At 40.3% G+C, this 20,981-nt stretch overlaps 1 protein-coding gene across 2 annotated transcripts in view; it reads left to right on the top strand.

Moving 5' to 3' along the window:
• Positions 1–20,981, top strand: part of PIEZO1 (piezo type mechanosensitive ion channel component 1 (Er blood group)) — a 135,608-nt gene that overhangs the window by 45,808 nt on the left and 68,819 nt on the right. For both annotated transcript variants that reach the window (XM_072117469.1, XM_072117470.1), the window contains exons 3-5: positions 17,182–17,304; positions 17,462–17,504; positions 18,600–18,765. In XM_072117469.1, the coding sequence (XP_071973570.1) occupies positions 17,182–17,304; positions 17,462–17,504; positions 18,600–18,765 (332 nt within the window). The remainder of the gene's footprint in view (positions 1–17,181; positions 17,305–17,461; positions 17,505–18,599; positions 18,766–20,981) is intronic.

The following is a 20,981-nucleotide window of genomic DNA, read 5'->3' on the forward strand; positions in this document are numbered from 1 at the left end:
TGTGATGTCACGTGATGGCGTCTGACACTGATAATACCCTGCAATACATGAGTATTGCAGAGTATTATCATGAACAAGCAATCAGATGACTATCCAGCATGGGACATGAACAAGCAAAGTGAAAAAGTAAAAATAAAGTAATAAATCAATAAATATGCCCAAAAGCCCCAAAACATATAAAGAAACATATAACTAAAAAAGTCTAAATCATAACACAAACCCCACATATATAGTATGACTGCGTCCGTAACAACCCGTAGAATAAAAGTTAATCATTATTGAACCCGTACGATGAACGCCGTAAAAAAAAAGTTATAAACCCTCCAAAAATTAAGATTTTTACCTATTCCATCCCACAAAAAATGCAATAAAAAGTGATCAAAAAAACATATTGGTGCAAAGTACAACATGTCTCGCAAAAAATAAGCCATTAACCAGCTCCGTAGCCAAAAAAGTAAAAATGTTATGCCACTTGGAAGAAGGCAATACATTCCGGTTTTATTTGACACATTTAGTAAAACGTAAGAAAATATATTCAAGTCTGGTATCCCCATAATCGTAGCGACCCATACAATAAAGATAACACGATTATTAGGCTAAACGGTGAACATGAAGTAAAAAAAGTCAAAAATCCAGTACAGAATTGATGCTTTACTACTCCTGCCCTCAAAAACGAGTTCCTAAATTTTCAACAATAGGGGATATCAACCCCAAAATGGTAACACTGGAAAAAGCATCTCATCCCGCAAAAAAAATACCATCACATGGCCCCAATAACGAAAAAGCGAAAATTTTATAGCCTACAAAAGGGGCCAATGAGGAAACTAAAATCCTGGCAACTGCAGGGCGCTCCTTCCCCTCTGCGCCTCGCTGTGCGCCCATAAAACAAGTAACGGCCACGTGTGGGGGGTCTCTGTACTCGGGAGAAATTGTAGAACAAATTGTATTTTTTTTTGGACTGGGTTTTCTCTTTTTTTATCTTTTGGAAATGTGTAAATTTTAGGGCTAAATGAACGTTTAACCGGCACAATTTGACCTCCATTTTGAGGTCAATTTGACCTAAATTTCACCTCCATTTTGATTCAATTACTATGAAGATCTCAAGGGGTTAACAATCTTCCTAAAAACTGTTTCTGATAGCTTGAGGGGTGCAGATTTGAAAATGGGTTGATTTATATAGGGGGGGTTTTAATGCTAAATATAGAAAATTTCATTCAAAACTGTATCTTTCCCCAAAATAGTCAATTCTGAAAATCCGGAAAATCGCTATTCGATTTGTAAGCCGCGTGACATCAAAATAAATTATCCAGACATTTAAAAAATGATCAAAACGTAAAGTAGACATATGGGAAATGTTATTCAGCAACTTATTTAGGTGGTAAATCTATCTGCCTAAAAACACAATGGGGCAGATTTACTTACCCGGTCCGTTCGCGATCCAGCGGCGCGTTCTCTGCACTGGATTCGGGTCCGGCCGGGATTCATCAAAGCAGTTCCTCCGACGTCCACCAGGTGGCGCTGCTGCGCTGATGTCCGCTGGAATGCCTCGAAATACACCGGACTATCCAGGATGAAGGTGAGTGAAATTTTCGCGACACAATTTTTTTTTTAAATGCGGCGGTTTTTCCGAATACGTCGGGTTTTCGTTCGGCCACGCCCCCCGATTTCCGTCGCGTGCATGCCAGCGCCGATGCGCCAAATTCCGATCGCGTGCGCCAAAAACCCGGGGCAATTCAGGTACAATCGGCGCAAATCGGAAATATTCGGGTAACACGTCGGGAAAACACGAATCGGGCCCTTAGTAAATGACCCCCAATGATTTAGAATTTCAAAACTAGCTAATTTTTAAAAAAATTCATCATTTTGTCTTTTTTTTTTTTTTTTTTTGTAAATAAACGCAAAATCAGCCAATATTTACCACTAAAATGAAGTACAACATGTGGGGGGGAAAAAAAATCTCGTTATAACCATATAAAGTATCCAATCTCTGGTATTATGTGGCCTCTTATACCACAAAGGGGTCAGGGGACCCTCATTCTTTGACCCCTTAAGGACACAATCATTTTGTAGCTTAAGGCTCAGCCCCATTTTTTTGTATTCTGACATGCGTCGCTTTATAAGGTTATAACTTTTGAACACTGATGTATTGCAAGGTATTAGCAGTGTCAGCCTATGTACAAGCATAGGCTTGCACTGTGCCCATAAGATGACGTCATAGACGCCATCTTAATGGCACTGCCCCATCGGACCACAGGTCTGCCGTAGCAGTTATCGTCACCCCCCCTGAAGATGGCACGGTGGGGGGTATTAGCGATCGTCGGGGAAAGAGCCCCCACAGATGTCAGAGGGCAGTGGTTCTTCCTATGGTTCACAGTGCTACCCTACTGCAAGAAAGCCAAGAAAATGGGGAAAAAAATGTAATATATTTAGATGCTCAATGGAGAAGTAAAGAGACACCACAGTCATTTTCATTACCCTTTTAAACCACTTTGACCATTGGGCATCCTTGCCTTAAACTATTTTGGTATGTTCCTTATATGAAGGACTTGGCAAGTTGTCCATAAGTCATCTGAGGTCACATGCAGATCCCCCATTCAGTGGGGAAGGAGTAGATTAGAGTCTGTCATCAGTGTGAAAGAGAACTTCTCACCAGCTTTAATCTTCTACCTTCTGTCGAGTCATTTTTATTTCTTCTATATACTTTGTTGTCTTTTTCCTTGTAGTATGTCACCCCGCTTGTTTGTGAGATCTACTGTTGTTTTTTCTCGTTCTCATGGGTTTTCTCTTTTCCTGTACTTTCCCTCTTCTTATATCTTTCTTTCTCTCCTGTCTTTCTCTGCCTCTTCTTTTTTTTCTGTGTTTCCACTCTGTATATTTGTGTATTCTGCTTCAGCGTTTGTTTTGCTTCCATCTTCTATCTGATGTTTTTAGTCTTTCTGGTTTTATCAAACATTCTTTGGATATTCTTCCTCTCTGCTGTCACACTGCCTCCCGCCTGTCTCTCCTTCTCTCACACTCCTCCTCTTCAGTCCTGTCTGCCAAGCTGCTTCTTCATATAAACCTTTCCTTGTTTGAAACTTTTTCAGTTTTCCTCTTCCCTGTTGAGCAGCTTTTACAGTTTATCTTGGGTAAATAGTTTTTTCCCCTCTATCAAGATATAACCCTGCATGATCCCGCCTGCTTCTGGGAGACGTTCTCAGCTTGGCTGTAGACTTGCACTTGGCCTTCTGCTTTACCCCAGAGATTTCACAAGATCAGATGAAGGATAATGTTGTACAGATTAATCTCCTGTACAGTGATGAATTTCTACACATATTTAGGGCCTGAAGGGAGGAGCATTGACTCATTTTCATTGTATTCCTACAAAGACCCCTTCAGGCCTAAATCAGCTTTGACTAGAGTGTTCCTTTAAATGTTCACTTGTTATAGATCTATTCAATAAAATCCAGAAACCTTTTAACATGAGTAATATTTATGCATCATTTTGAATTACTTTTCTTTTACTTTGGTAAATAAAAATAAAACAAATGCTTTGTATATAGGGGTTCTAGATTGTATTAATTTTGTTTTTAAGGGAGATCATCCACTGCCAAAACTGTCTTGCAGTGGCTTTATGCCTCTTTCCCTGTGACAAACATATGCATTTGTACAATCTGAAGAAATGGCTGTAAAAATAAACGTTCCTCACCTTTCTGTTCTGGCATTGCTGGCCAGTTGCTAGCTTCTGAATATCCCGTTTTGGCTGCAACAGTGCTTAACCCTATAAGGTTTACGTCTCCTTGTAACTGCCAATCATTGAGCTCGGGGTTGACCTGGTCCACTACTAGGGCTCATGATAACTGAGGTTACTTAGTGAGGTTTTGACCCCAGCAGTGACTTGCATCTGGCCTCATGTGCTGCATTGGAAGGCATTTTATTAAAGCAGCTTTCTTCTCCTTCACATGTTGCCTTCTTTGTGTTTTTTCATGCAGTGTTATATTTTGTATCTAGGAATGGATAAGAAACAGAAGTGTAAAACCTACAGTTCCCCTTTTTGTGAAAACTTGCCTTTTTACCAGTGAAAAGAAATCTCCTCCAAAATCCTATACCAACGAGCTGAAAAGAATCACTTTCAAAGACTGGAGAGGGCATCAATTCGGATGCCACCATCCTGGGCTCTATAACACTTAGAAGCATGCTTTTAACCCATTAAAGATAAGAATCTGTTGTTCTAAATCGCATCAGGCTCTTCTGGTTCATCAAAGATATTAGTGGGCATTGGATCTTTTATCTGCAGCTTGCATTCCCAACTTTGCTTTTAACTATGTGCAACACCCTCGCCGATGCAATGGCGAGGTAGTGTTTGCGAATACGTCCCACCTGCATGTAATCACCTTACACTACATGGTCCTGATAGGACATCGGGGTATTGCAGTGGTGAATCCTGCCTGGCAAGGCAGAGGTTAAGTATTTTGTATGATGCAAGATGCTATTGTCCAATGATATGTGTTACATCCTGTGCTTTGTAAGCTGAGATGTGATTGGAGGAGCAGCCACCACCTGACCAAAGGAAGGTAATAAAACCCCCTGGCCAGGAATGTTCTAGAGGAATTGGAGATCTTCTTTCAGAGAGATTCCAGTGTAGGAGAATCCTAGAGATCAGTGGGTGAGTGAGCAATCTCTGTCTAGCCCATACCAGAGCAGGAAGAGCCTAGCCCCTGCCTCTGAAGAGTGGAGCATCAGACTAGAGTTAGTGTAGTGAGGAAAAGGGGTATCATCTTACCTTTAAAGGTGATACCTGAAGAGATCCAGGAACAAGCTGAAGTCCTACCAGGACACAGCTGCCTCCCAGCCTGCCCTCTACATCCAGGCTGGTGAACTATCTCCTGAGGCTCCCTCCAACTCACATCTCAGCACTCCATCTACCTGTTAAAGGCACGTTGCTGCGGTTCCTGCCAGTTCAAATAAAGAACTGTAAGTTGTTTTCTTCAACTTCTGTCTCCGTCTGGTCCCTGCTAATACGGCTGCCTTCATCACCGGCACCCTGTCCATCACCCAGAGACTCACACTCGGGACATTAAGGGGTTGCCCCAGGGAGATCCGCTATAGCAGCCTCTCCCTCATCATTTCTTGCCAACACCACCCTGCTGGAGACCTGCCAGGCTGTAGGACAGCCCTCCGGTTCCCCCGTACCAAGCACCGTGACAATAGCGTGCTTAGGCCGCAACCGCCAGCCACTCCGGTACCGCGGGCCCCGGCTGTCACCAGGCCTCACCTCAAAGGGCTAGGCCCCGGTGGGGGATGTTGCATATGCCTTATGTCCTGTTCTCATGATGTAATTTGTTTCACATGGTTCCATACCTAACAAACGTCTCAGATGGTCAAAGGGGACAATAAACTGAAAAAACTTTTCACATGCCCCAGCCTTGCCCTAATATTGCCCCTCTCCTTACTGGTCCTCAGTCTAAATTATGGAGTAAAAGCTGGTTAAACTAAAGTTCATCCAAATGCAAGATTAACTGGGACTTAGGCAGTTTACCAATCTGTTTGTTCACTTCAGAAATTTTATGTTGGGACTGATAAGACTAGATACATACAAGAAAGCTGATTCTCTCCATGCAAAGTGGCATCCGTTTTTCATGGTCAATAATCGTCTTGTTTATGTGCATGTAGCCTACGCGGACAGGGGAGAACTAGAGTCTGAGGAGGGATAGTGGCTGGACAACTATGGTGTACATTTTGTCCATCACAAAGGAAACCTAAAAAGATGCATAATTATCGCCTTAATTATGCAGTGAATAAGTGCTAGTTTTGGAAGTGTCAGCTAGTGCCATGTAACAATACAGGCAGTCCCCGGGTTACATACAAGATAGGGTCTGGAGGTTTGTTCTTAAGTTGAATTTGTATGTAAGTCGAAACTGTATATTTTATAATTGAAGTTCTAGACAAATTTTTTTCTTTTGCCCCAGTGACAATTGGAGTTTCAAAATTTTTGCTGTAATTGGACCAAGAATTATCAATAAAGCTTCATTACAGACGCCTTACAGCTGATCAGTGCAGTCTGGGACTATAGTAATAGCATCCAGAGAGCTTCACCAGAGGTCACAGTGGGCAGAGGGGTCCGTCTGTAACTATGGGTTGTCTGTAAGTCGGGTGTCCTTAAGTAGGGGACCGCCTGTATATCACATTGTTATTTACTAACCAGTAGTAACCTCAAATATTAGACCATGACATGTTTTCATACATTCATCTCTTAATTCTGAACACGTCTCCTGTGACTCTATTGTTAACCACAGTTGGTAAACTAATGTATATTTCCCAGATTTCCACATTTAGACCCCTTTCCAATGATGTGAAATAGAAAAGTCATTTTTACCCTTTCATGTTTGATTTTAGGCCAATCTTTGTAGTCATTGTCACTTGTTCACTCTTCATTTCTTTGCATTTACGGCTTCAGAGATATGCTTCATTATGGGAGGAATCCGCAGCTATTTATCAGCTTTATTATATCTCGCTGTGCAGATGCTTAGATTGGATTAGTATGTGGAAAGCTTAGTTGACAAAAAGTTCTTTACTCTATAGAGCTACAGTATGTAATCTGTATAGACAGTTTGCTGATTCAGAGTTTTGGTCCTGCTTGTGAAATTATTGTATCCCTGGCAATAAAAGTTGGACATCTTTAATTCTTGCCATGGACCCTGCCAATTTTTAATTTATTTACATGGTAAAATAATTTGGATACATCATGGTCATAGTGCACTGTTACAGAGAAGTTAAAACATTGTACAAAAATAGTTTCTTGTTTTCTTTGCATATAATATTCTGAAGACTTGTTCTAACCAAAAAAAAACCTGAACAATTTTGGGGTGAACGAGGGCCCCATCCAGAAGTCGGCTATGGGGCCTTGCTGCTAATAGTTACACCTCTGATTTAAAGGTGTTATTTCATTATAGCATGCTTGAATTTAGAACCGTAGTGTTTTCCAGTGTCTTTTATACTTCCCATGTGGAGCTGTACAAATCTGCCTTAACGGAAATCTGTCAATCAAATTAAGCATGATAAACTATAGTCACTCATAGATCCAGGCACTGTGACAGTGATGCTCCCTCACCTGCATTAATCTCTCAGAAGCAGGGAGTTGAAGCACACAGTAGGGGACAGAAAGAGGACCTAGGACTGAACACAGAGGAGCCTCAACATTAATAGAAAGTGGGGAGGAGAAAGATCCAGGAAAACACGGAAAGTGTGATCAGAGATGGGAACAAAACCAAAAGAGCAGAGGGTACTTCAGGCCAATGGAGTGAAGCATCCTGAGGGAAACTGCTGGTCCACAGAAGCCAATGCTGCAGAAGGATCCAGAAGTATGAGGATAGAAAAGTCACCTTTGGATTTGGCAGTGAGATCATTGGAAACTTTAGAACAGTTTTAGTGGATTGCATAGTGGATTGTTGGGCATCAAGGAGGGCGTTGGCAGAGAGAACTTGGGTTAGTAAAGAATAGACCAGTTTTGAAGATAAAAAGGGATATTTGGATTGCACTAGATGGATTCAATAGCGTGTTTGAAAGTGAAGGGAAATCTACCACCGGAAAAATACTCTCTGAAGTACCGTATACACTGGAGTATAAGCCGAGTGGGGTAAAAAAACCAAACAAGTACTTTCCCCCAACGCTCACCCAGGGCTTTCTATTCTTTTCCGTCTCGTCTTCTCCCCGCATCTTCCAACTTCCAAGCAGTGTGGGCAGTCTCTGCTCGCATGCACACTCGGCGTGACGTCATCAGCCGGTGACGCGCTGCGTTATACTGTGTGCTTGCGGGCAGAGAGCGTTGACGTGCCTCTACCTGCACTGCCGTGAAGAAGACGAGCCAGGAGAGAAGAGGACACCAGAGGTGCTAAGTCTTTATTTATCAGGGACAGTGCTTTTTTAAAATTGGGTTTACTGCTGGACATTTTTTTTTGTAAAGTGGATCTCTGCTGGACATTTTATTGATGAGGGGAGGCTGCTACTGGACATTTTATTACAGAGTAGTTGCTGCATGTTTTTTACCCTAGGCTTATCCTCGAGTGAATAACTTTTTCCAGGTTTTTTTTTTTTTTTTTTTAAAGCAAAAAAAGGTACATCAGTTATACTAGTTTTCCTAATTCTGGGATGCTGCTGCTGCAGAAATAAACTTTAATTGAAGATTATGCTAATTAATTTCAGTGGCTACTGGGGGTGTGTAGTAGCCTCAGTGAGCTTCGGGGGCCGAATTGTAAAAAAAGAAAATCATAATCCCATCTAATACTTATTTTCTTATACAAACTCTTGAGGAAATGGTGAGTGGGAACTAATTATATATCAACCCGCTGTTTGCACATCTTGTAATAGAGTAACATTACACTTCCTGACACTTGGCAGTTTATATGGCACACATTGTTCTTCCATTTTATATTGGCTTTATAAGTTTTTGGATGGAGTGGAATTATGTTAGACCGTGTGACCGTGACTCTTTTCTTTTAAACTAATTCATGTTTATTTTAGAATTGTTTGTTCTTTCCAACTGGTTGACATTGTAGGATAAACTGGGCTGACAAATATAATAAAGTATATAACACTGCACAGAAATAGGAGTGTCCAATAGATTAAAAATACTGGTAGAAATCAAATATTTTAAGGATCAATAAGACTTTTATTTAACATGCACATTCACAAACTAACAGGCACTGATGCTTACTCAAGACCCAGTATGCAAGACAGGTCTTATACAAGCGGACTGTTGTATTGAGTGCATAGTGATACGGAATCAAATATTTTACCACAAGTACACGTTATTTACAAACAAGACCTAAGAGCAATACAAATTACACACTGAGATAAAGAATAATAAGATTTTATTTCGATGTAACCTATAATACAGTACCCCTATAAATGTGTAATCCTAAGTAGAGATGAACACTGTTCCTTTTTAAGTTTGGGTCTGGGTGAATCCCTAGTGTCCTGGAAATAATGGCAACTTTTCAGCCAATCTAACAAATTGACGACCCTAAATACTACTTATGGCTGTGATTGGCCAGGGGTGTCCCCCCTGGCCAATCAAAGCCATGGCTAGTGAGTAGGGGTGTATTGGCTGTACGGCCACCAATCTGACAATTTGTCCGTGACGTACCAAAATTTTAAGTTCATGTCCGCTCATCTCTAATCCAAGTTAACCAATTAGACCCTGGTACTCTACCTCTCTTTAAAATTTGTAGTGTACTTGGATGTCTTTGTAGCCCTCTTTATTCTACAACACCTTTTATTGCTGTGTATGACAATAGAAATAAATCAGCTTTTGTTGTTTTGTTCCTATTGTAGCAGTTCTTAGCATATGTAAAGTTTTATCTATTTGCATTCCTTCTAGTTTAAAGCACCGGAAGTTTTATTCTGTACCTATTGAGTTATGACCGGCTTGGGTTAATCTTTCCCGCTTTACTTTCAATAACTATAGGAACCGGTTGTTGTAATTACTTTTTGGTTATACCCTACTGATTTTAACATTGCCTGGCTTCTTTTGAACTGAGGTCTGTATACACAGTAATGGGTTTAGAAGCGATACCCTATGCTGGCTTTAATGCAGGCTTCATTTTGTGTTAACCCCATAGCGCAATAAGACGTACCCTTACGTCTTACTGCGCATGGGGGAGTATGAAGAGGGCTCACGGGCTGAGCCCTCTTCATACTCACCGGGCATTTGCTTCATAATGAAGCAAATGCCCGTCGCTAACACCCGCGATCGGTGCTTGCACCGATCGCGGGTGTTAACCCTTTGATCGCCGCCGGCAAAGCTGCCGGCGGCATTAAAGAGCCGGCGGCGCGTGGGCGCCGCCATCTTGGCTCCGATCGTCACTCCCCGTGACGTCACCGGGGAGCGGCGATCCGTTGCTATGACAGCCTCGGATCACACAATGATCCGAGGCTATCATGTTTTAGGCCATCTATTACAATGTGCGATCTGCACATTGTAATAGATGGTATGCAAAATCCCCATATACTGCCATACTGTAGTATGGCAGTATATGGTAGGATCAATCAGACAACCTAGGGTTAAAGTACCCTAGGGAGTCTGAAAAATAGTGAAAAAAATAAATAAAAAAAAGTAAAAAAAAAAAAATTATATTAAAAAAACATAAAAATTCAAATCACCCCCCTTTCCCTAGAACTGATATAAATATAAATAAACCGTAAAAATCATAAACACATTAGGTATCGCCGCGTCCGAAAATGCCCGATCTATCAAAATATAATAACCGTTTTTCACTGCGTTTAACCCCGTAGCGGAAAATAGCGCCCGAAGTCGCAAATGGCATTTTTTTGCCATTTTGAAAAATAGAAAAAATTCTATAAAAAGTGATCAAAAGGTCGCACAGTCCTAAAAATAGAAGCATTGAAAACGTCATCAGAAGTCGCAAAAAATGACACCACTCACAGCTCCATACACCGAAGTATGAAAAAGTTATTAGCGCAAGAACACGGCAAAATGAAGAATTTTTTTTCTGTACAGGAGGTTTTAATTTTTGTAAATGTATGAAAACATTATAAAACCTATACAAATTTGGTATCCCCGTGATCGTATTGACCTAATGAATGAAATAGACCTGTCATTTGGGGCGCACAGTGTAAGTTGTAAAAACAAAGCCCACAAGAAATGGCGCAAATGTGTTTTTTCATCATTTTCACTGCATTTAGAATTTTTTTCCCGCTTCCCAGTACACGGCATGGAATATTTAATACCATCACTACGAAGTGCAATTTGTTACGCAGAAAATAAGCCATCACAGAGCTCTGTACACGGAAAAATAAAAAAGTTATAGATTTTTGAAGGTGGGGAGTGAAAAATAAAAACGCAAAAACGAAAAAGGGCCTGGTCCTTAAGGGGTTAAAGTTATGGTATAGCAGCTGGTCCAATACAATTATATATACGAACACATGTTGTATACTTGTTCGACATCTGCTTTAATATTTTTTTAGATTGCTGAAACTTAGAACTAATAATAACTAACAGATACTTATCTAAAGTACAAACCTGTTCATTTTGGTAGGGAAACCACTTTAAATGCTACATGCCTAAGAGGTGTGACATTTGGAAGAGAATGTTAAACACCACTTATTCTATCTTAGATAGCTATGTGATAGGAGTAATAGTAGATCCAAGCAGTAGTATTACCGCTGGAAGCCCAGTCTTGCTACAGAGTGAAGAATCTATCCATAAACTCCTTACAAATAGGACGGAGCAGCTAGTGGACATACACGTGCTGCCTCCTGCTACGCGGCTGTCAGATATGACATTCACTCCCTCCCTACTGGGATCTTGGCTGCAGTCAAGGGAGTCATGTGTAACTCGATGAGCAGTTGGATCACATCTCTAGGGGCTTTGAGTCAATACCCCTCTCTACAGCCACTAAAATAAGAGAATCTGTGTGTCATGACAGTAACCATCTTCATCAGCCAGTCAATGACCCCGAAGTACCTTCCAACACTTGAAAATGATCACATCTCTATATGGTGCTCATGAAATCTGAGATGGAAAAGTATGTCTACTCGGACACCGTAATTGACATCTGTCAATTACATTATGAGGGTTTGCAAAGATAAATAATGATATGATGTGACCTTTAATAACTATGTGGAGCTGTAACTTTGAAGTAGAAACTTGCTACTTCTCATGCTAATCCTCTAATAATATATTTCTGTTGTGTGTGTGTTTTTTTTTTTAAAGTATCCGTAAAAATACCTACTAATCTTTTAGAAATGAATTGTATCACAATCACTGTTCCAGCAGAGGAGTATGGCTGGCATTACATTTTGGCTGTCATCAGATAAAGACACTAATAAAAATAGTTGGTTGCGTTGGTCTGCGATTTAAATACAGATTTGTTTGAGAACATAGAAATTGCTGGCATTCTACCTCAATAGAAGGAATTCCTTTTCCCCAATCAAACTTTGCTTATTGTGGAGACCCTAAAGGTGAAGCCTCATATCTCATTTGTAGGCTGCATGCACCATTCAGTGTGTCATAAAATGGGTGACGTGGGCACTAGTTCTGGGTTTCTCTCTAATACTTCTCGCCTCCCTATGTGAAGCTGAAAGGATTTGTAGGCCATTGGTAACCCAACACTGACTTTATTTAATAGCATATTCCCACTATATTAACAACTTTGTGTAAACAAAACTTTATATTCAACACAATCCTCCTACTAATCCGTTATAAAGGCCCAAATTTAAAGTCAACATAAAAAAATACAGTTCCCCTTTCTGACTCACCTGGACACAATGTAGACATTAGGAACTGAAAGTACTAACATTTCTGTTAAGGGCACAGCTAGTTTTGGCCCTGGGGGTTGAACACTTACCTCTAATTATTCATTGTTGCATTTTTAACCCCTTACCACCGCGGCCCTTTTTAGTTTTTGCGTTTTCATCTTTCACTCCCCACCTTCAAAAATCTATAACTTTTTTATTTTTCCATGTACAGAGCTGTGTTATGGCTTATTTTCTGCGTAACACATGACACTTCAAAATGGTGGTATTCAATATTCCATGCCGTGTACTGGGAAGCGGGGGAGAAAAAATTCCAAATGCGGAATGGGCTTGGATTTTACGGATTTCACTGTGCGCCACAAATGACATGTCTACTTTATTCTTTGGGTCTGTACGATTACGGGGATACCAAATTTGTATAGGTTTTTATGTTTTCATACATTTACAAAAATTAGAATCTCCTGTACAAAAAAAATGTTTGGATTTTGCCATCTTATAATACTACAGTATGGCAGTATATGGGGATTTCCCTACTCATACATTACAATGTGCTGATGGCACATCGTAACGAAGGGGTTAAAACGAGACAGCCTTGGGTCTTCGGTAGACCCAAGGCTGTCATGTCGACGGATCGCTGCTCCCCAATGGCGTTACAGGGAGCGACGATCCTTGGCAAGATTGCAGCGCCCATTCACCGCTATCTTTTTGAAGCCGCCGACAACTTCATAAATGTATCGTACTATAAATGTGTACATTATTTTTATGTTTTGCATCACTTTCCCATGTTGTTTGTGGCATCAACTCCCACACCTTTTGTGCTCCTGTACAGCTCCTCCCTCCTGCTCCTTCAGAGGTAACAGCCTGGTGAGCTGACATCAGTGCGGGAGGGAGAAGCTGTACAGGAGCACAAAGGTGGGGGCTAAGATCTGAGGAGTGAGTAACACAGACATGTCACATTTTGTTTTTTGAAATGCATCCAAACCAAAGTCCAGCCCCTGTGACTACCCCAGGATTTTGTCAGGGAGCAAGGTAAGTTATAACACACAATTATATTGTAATGAAAATGCTTAGAAAAGGCAGAGAGGCAGATTTGCAATGCAGCTGCAATGGGCTTCTGCAACCTGTTTAGTGAAAATAAGGTCCCTGGTGACAGGTTCCCTTTAATTGAGTATATGTTGTTTGTTTTATGTAAAACTTGCTGGTAGATTTCCTTTACACTAGATATACAGGTTATATTGCAAATACTTGTGACAAGAGTATGTAATGGGTGACATCCATAGATGTCCTCTATCTTAATATGTTCTTGGAATTTAAATTCAGTACTGAAACACTATGATCCTGCATTTGTAGCTGACGCCTATGTAAATTCTCACTCCTTTTAACAAGCTGTGAGACTTGCTGTTACTCTGAGATGGTAAATAACTTTCTGCACACATATTTACAGTGGCATCATCCAGTTGTCATCACCAGCAGGTTCCCTTCACTGACTTAACCCAAAGTACTGACTGGGGTTTTCTACTTTACTTAAAATATAGCTTTATGTGGCACAGAAACTCTGCTCTGAATTCCAGAGGACACCTCTGGCCTCCTATAAATACGCAAGGAAGAGCAACGCAGAGGATCAAGCTATAAAATGCACTGGTTACATGTCTGTTTTTACAGTTATGAGGTGTGCATTACTGTCACATAATATAAGGTGATATTAGAATACAATCTTTTTACTATTTTAAAACCTATCCTGTTCATGTTCAGTCTGCAGCCAGAACTCTGCTGGTAAAATTGAGCATTTACTACCACTATATATTTTAAATCTAATATAATTCTTATCAGTCAGAATAATCAGGATCTCTATTTTTTTCACTTTAAAGGAAATCATAAGAATTAAACATGATAAACCAGCATCAGCTACTTCCTTCTTACATCTGGGGGCTGAGATTCTGGCCTTTTCTTTATGCAGTTCTCTATTGCTCAAAAAATCTGTATATGAGGCCGCAAAAAGTGGACCATGTTCACATCTGCCTTTCTCCAAATCCCATGCATACGCAGTCATGTTCTCATTACGCAAGGGGGGGGGGTCTTGGGCGTGTATGGGGCTCTGGTGATTGTCCCCGAAGCACTTCAGCCTCATTTACATATTATTTTTATGTCTTTTTTGAGTGGTAGTGGGAATCAAATTGCTATATAAAGAAGAGAACAGAATCTCGGTGATCAGATGTAAAACCAGGTGATGCAGGTTTATGATCGATTTTCCTTAAAGTGAACAGCCTACTGCCCAGCATTTGAATCCCTATTTGTAGGTCGTGATCATTCTTGCTTGGATTCAGAGGGTGAAAATCTGAATAGATTACAACACCTCTTATTTATCGAGGCTTAGAACTGAATGTTAAAATATCCATGCTACACAATCTAAAATACACACAGAGTAAAAACAAAATTCCCTAACAGATGCTGCAATGTATCGGTGTGGTGTTTGGAGTGTTTTCATTTGCTGACAGTAGGTAGGGTCTGGAGACTAACCAGGAGTTGAAACTTCAAGTTTATAAGAAAAAAAATTCCCATAGTTTTATTGGAAAGAAATCCAAGTTTTTTGTCCATAAGCACTTCTGGTTGTAAAATATATAAAGTAAATTTTCATATATAAGCCTTTACTTTTTCAGCCTTTCCTAATTCACCTGACATAATGTAATTGTGACAATATTTGCCTAAACTACATTAGTAGACTTTGGAGACTGGTACAAATCCCAAGGAGACAGAGTGTCTCTGCATCATATATGTTGCACATGACACTTGGGATATAACCACAGGAAGCAATTTTGCACATATTGTGTTGTCAGTTTTGCTTTCTTTGAAATGTTTTCTTGTTTTTGCATTAGGGACTAATTTTTTTACTGTGCAATAAATATGGTAACCATTTACTATGCTGACATGATCCACTCACAAGTTCTTCTGTTTTCACTGCTATTTTCTTGTTTTATTTTCAGTTTTATCACTATTTTTTATTAGGGTTTATTTCATGAGTGTCATGAGTCAACCATGAGGTCATGATTTTTTTTTTTTTTGTAAGAATCTTGGAGGAAGTGTATTGTTTACTAACCAATACAGACTAATAGTCAAGTGACTGAACAAAAAATACAACATTAGTGTTGAGCGATTCTTCATGCTTGTTGAGCGATTATTCACACAATTTTATTTTTAATTTGTAATACAACAAGACTTCAAAACATTTACTGGAAACCAACTTTACTGCCTGCAGTCACAAAATTGATACTTTACGCCAATATTAGATATTCATTGCTTTCCACTGTTTAAGAGAATCTATTATTGGACATCACAAAAAAGGAAATTTGTCTGGGGGTAATCACAATTGCAGTTGTCTTCTCAAGACTTTGCTCTATCCGTGGTGGTTTAGGGCATATGGACACCATAGAATGAAGTGATTGCCCTTCGCAGGACTCATGTCTGCGAACATTGACCCCACTGACAGTTCTGTCTCATATAATGGTCTACGTCATTTAGAAATAAAGGAAATCAAAATTAAGCTTGACAAACCAGGCAGATGTAATCATAGATCCAGACAAGTGACAGTGATAATCTTCTTTATATTTATTATTCACCACCTTCTTTCTAAAATCAACTTTTAAAGAGCCAGAAGGGTTCCAGCGGTGTTACCAGATCCCCTCTATTCTATAGTTTCTCAGGTGGTTACTGTGCAGGAGCACTTAACCCCCTCCACTGTGTGCTGAAACTTACTCTGCTGAATGAGATTACATCAGCCTGAAGGAGGGGGGAGTGCTGAGGGAGCAGTTGGGGAGGGGGATACAGTCTAACAGCCTGTGAAGCTGGAGCACTGATGGGATCTAGTAAAGCCCTCATTAGCATAATTTAAACAGTTGATTTTGTAAGGAAGGAGGCCATGGACAACAAATATAAGAAGATTACCACAGACACGGGGCCTAGATCTTTGAGTAAGTACCCCTGGTTTGCCATGCTTCATTTTCATAGTGAGATAATATTATTCTCTTTAATTTAGCAGGAATGGTATTTGATGAGATTCACTTCATTGCTGGGCAGGGTAGCCACACTGTACACAGAGATAGAACTAGTTCTGTAGCTCAACTGTTACTTTTTGCTCTGTTGCTGGAGGGGATATGCTACATCTGATACACTGTCTATGTATAAATTGTACTTCCACATCCACATATAGATAGTAAATGTGAGTTTCACTCAGTTCATTTGTTCATCAAGTTCATTTGGTTTCATTCAGTACAGCTGGCACCCAGAGTTTTTCCTGGCTATCTTAGAATTTTCAGTGGTAAATATGTTTCCATATTGCTTCATAACTTGCCACATCTGCCCAATATTTAGGGACAGTTTATCTGGTAGTCACAATCTATTGTGGAAAATCAGCCATACTGGCTGTTGTTGGCTTTACTAAAGGAGTCGGGTAGAAACTGACCAAGCGTTGTGACAACATTCATTCCTCTATTGACTATGTAGATTTGACCACTGGTACCTGAGGTTTTTAGTTCATACACAAAGATCAATCCTAAAGCTGGGGAGGAACACAAGTCTTGAATACTGAGTGTATTTATTCTTTTGGCGAGCTCATAAAACCTAAAAAAACAATACAGAAAAGGTTTCAGTTCCTGGTCAATAAACCAGAGCAATATATTTATATTCTTGGATTAGATGTGTTTTGTTGTAATGCATACAGTACTTCTACCATCCGGGGAGACTGTTCCCTATATTAATTTATTTTTTTGACTTGTCATAGAATTTTTTTTCCTGAATTGTTCTTTAAATGCAGCCTAGAGAGAGAGTGTGGCACTATTGTAGACTACTAAACTAGTTTATTCCATTTTATACTAATCTGTTATGTGCAGTAGCTGCCTCTATTCATTATGATCTCTTGTCTTTCACCTCCAGGTCATACGGGTCGTCTTCTGAAATCTCTTCTCGCCATCAGCATCATCTTCCTCTGTTCGCACTTTATATTCCTGCTTTGCCTCCATACAGTCCCAGGACTGGATGACCTACTGGGACATAACTGTACGTATTTCAGGGACTCTCGATGAGGGAGAACTTATATCCTCAGATTTACCTAAGCTTTGTAATATTATATGTTCTAAGCTTGGTTGTAATAAGTAGCAGGATAGTGATAGGTCTGTCTGCAAATCAAACCTTATATCGATTATTCATTTTTCAGGTAGTGACTGGGAAATTCTTGCTCGCCATGTTGGTGTCACCAGGTACGTGTGCAAGGCTTGTTTTTAATTTTCTCTGCAACTTTATGACAGTTCAGTGGTGATTGTAACTAGACAGATTCTGTCTGATTACCTCTGCCCTGCAGTATTGTTTACTACCTCTGTGCAATAAGAATGTAAATCTTCCATTACTGGTATCCAGCACTTCTGCTAGTCTTCTTCCAGCAGATCATGTCAGCCCACACACATTGATGCAAAGAGCAGAGATGGCACTATGGGAATCCTTCTGTTTATTCAAAATAATAAAGAAAAGCATAAAATATGGTCTAGCTGCCAAAATGAATCAAACAAAAAAAAAACCTAAAATCTCTCATATCTCTCAGAATTACAAGGCCTTCCGCTAAACATGAGAATCGAGCACAATAAACCAGGGGCACTTACTCATACATCCAGGCACTGAGACTGTGGTAATCTTCTTATATTTGTTATCCATGGCCTTCTTCTAAAAACGTCTCTTAAAATTCTGCTAATGATCCAGAAGGGCTCTGGTGGGGTGTTATCACAGCCCCAACGTGCTGCAACTTCACAGGCTTTTATACTCTTACCCTTCCTCAGCGCTTCCCCCTCCCTCTGTCTGCTCGAATGCAAAAAACAATATGTAAAAATCCATGAGTACACACAAGTAAAGCATCTTGATCATTTTCTGATTTTACACACTGAGCAACAAAATAAAAATGCGTAGTCTACATTACTTTTCACATGTAAATTGTATTATGCTACAGATTTTCCACACCAAAATCCGCCTCTAAAATCCAAACTGATTCTGCAAAGTGTTTATTCCTAATTATTCCTGTGCTTTCTCTCTGATGTAATCCTGCATCTGCAAGCCATGTCAGAATAGAGCAGTTTGCTTTCTACCTTGGCTGGATTATTAAACCAGAAAATGCTAACTCAAAAACCCAATATTATATATAGAAAAATGCCAAAATTCTTTTTAGCCTGGATACCTCTTACAACCATGAAACTACTCTGTAGACATAAGGTTGATCCTCAGATCAATAATACAGCCTGATCTAATCAAATATAGCATTTAAAAACTCCATGTTTTACGTCTTAACAGTATTTCTTGCTCTACCCTAGATTGGATATCTATGACATCCCCAATACAGTGCGGATGGTGTCTCCAGATTTTGGCATGTTCCTGGTGTCAGCTATATGCCTTGGGTTATGCAACCGTTTGCTACGGCAGAAGAACCCCGCAGCACCATGTGAGAGGCTAAGCCGGTCGACAGAACTCATAGAGCAGGTGGGATCTGTGTGACTGGACAGAATTGGAGTTAGAGCATTGGCAGAGTTGTCTTGTTGCTGTGTGTCTCATACGCCCGCACACTTCCTCTAACCTCACTTCTCCAGGGGTTTTTATACCAACTTTTCCATACCATATAATTTTCTACACCCCCATGTCCTGATTTATTAACCATCCTCTGCTTTCTGCAGTTACATCTTGTCTTCCCTGGGATTGGGCTATATGTGGGATCATGCAGCAGGCACTGTGTAACAGAACAGTTTACTTTAGTTACTTTAGTTGTCCCTTACTGTTATATTTATTTTCATGTCATGTCACATTTTCGGCTGCTCTTTTCTCCTATCAACCCTCCCCCTTCTGTTTCCTTTCCCCTGTATTTTCCACAGCCCCCACCCTCTGTGCATGTGCTCAGATGTCCGGCAGAACTCCCCGTCTTGTTTTTTTTTTTTTCTTTGCCAAATCTGTGTGTTTACATTGATGCTGGCAGCACACGGCTGGCACGACCAACTATGTGACCTCCCTCGTAGTCAGTAAACCTTCTCCATGGATGTTCCTGCAGATGTTTGGATATTTTAACACTATCCGATCCAATAAATATATACATTGTGTATACTTCTATTTATGTGCCCTTTAAATATGAGCTTCTCTAGGGTATGATGGTAATGGTGATTTGTCTTATTTCACGCTGGCTCAGGACTTGGAGTTCTGAAGAGACGCCAGAGTGGAATTAGACCCGTGACCAGCAGATGTGTATTGTGTGACTAAAGGGTGCTGGAAATTCACTTAGTTCCAGAAAAAGCCAAGGTCTGTGCAGATTAATAACCCTTCAACAGTTATGCAATGGTTGAAATTTTATCATAATTCTTTACTGTTAGATTAAGAGAGCATCAGAGAATTTATTAATGTTGGCATAGTGTGGTTAGTAGAAATCTGTATGTACATGTTGTGGAATTGATTTTTTATTTTTTTTTTTAAGCTTTGAGTTTTCTGAATAGCTCCTTAAAGGGGGTTTCCCACGAAGGAACATTAGGCCCTATCTCTAGATAGGGCCTAACTTGCTGATCAGTGGGGCTCTCAGTGCTGAGACCACCGCAGATCACCGCCACTGAGGTGCCCTTGGATAGTGCTTAATTTTCTTCGTGGGGAAACACCATTTAAGTGCATTCTCTAAATGAAAATTTGCTAATCTGTCAGTATCTAAGGATATTCTAAATTATTCTAAGAGGGGAGTTTCAAGCTCGGGACCCTCAACTGTTTAGATTGAGTGGTTTCAAAAAGCATCTATAATGGTGCTCTATCTGCCCCTTGCGTATTACACCCACTCCTTAGATATTTTATAGTCCCTTCTGGGAGCTCTGCAAAGGTAATGTAGATTTTTCTTTTAGTCTCTTCAAAGTTTATAGTGGATTTTTGTAGATCCTTTCAGCAGGGAACGAAGTGACATTGGCCCTATTTAGTAAAAACAAAAACATTTTAAGAATAATCATATTAAGGCTACATTCACACGTGCGGCACCATACTGTTCCATAGCCCGTAGAAAGATATAACATGTCCTATCTTTCTAGGGCAGTGATGGCGAACCTTTTAGAGACCGAGTGCCCAAACTATTACCAAAACCCACTTGTTTACCGCAAAGTGCCAACATTGCATTTTAAGCAGTAAGTTATTGCTACCTGCTCTTCAACATATATCAATCGTATCGGCCCCTTGAGGCCACTAATACAGTTGAAAGCAGGAGGGCACATTCAGACTATCATTATAGCTTCTCACCAGGATCTCTCTGTACAGTAAAAATGTAGGGTCCAGTAGGATGACCTACAAAGATAATGCAGTTCTATCAACACCTTCTCACTTTTCCCCTAGTTCCAAACAGCCAATGAAGTGTCGTTTTAAAATGGCAATGATTGCAGCATCTCTTAAATTGCCTGGGTCGGCAGGAGGATTTCGTGAATTTGGTCCTGTTTGGTGAGCTCTGTCTTAGGGTCAATGGCCTGAGTGCCCAGAGAAAGGGCTCTGAGTGCCACCTCTGGCACCAGTGCCATTGGTTGCCACCACTGTTCTAGGCTATACGGCACCATGCACTGTGTATTTCTATGGAGAGGGGGGGTGAGCGGCGCTCATAACCTGCACCTCTCCCCGGCGCCGATGTATGCCCGTTGTGCTACGGTATGGCGGGCATACATCGTGTGAATGTAGCCTAAGATGGTGCTCATGAC

The sequence above is a fragment of the Engystomops pustulosus genome, chromosome 7, assembly GCF_040894005.1.
Source record: "Engystomops pustulosus chromosome 7, aEngPut4.maternal, whole genome shotgun sequence".
NCBI classification, from domain to species: Eukaryota; Metazoa; Chordata; class Amphibia; order Anura; family Leptodactylidae; genus Engystomops; species Engystomops pustulosus.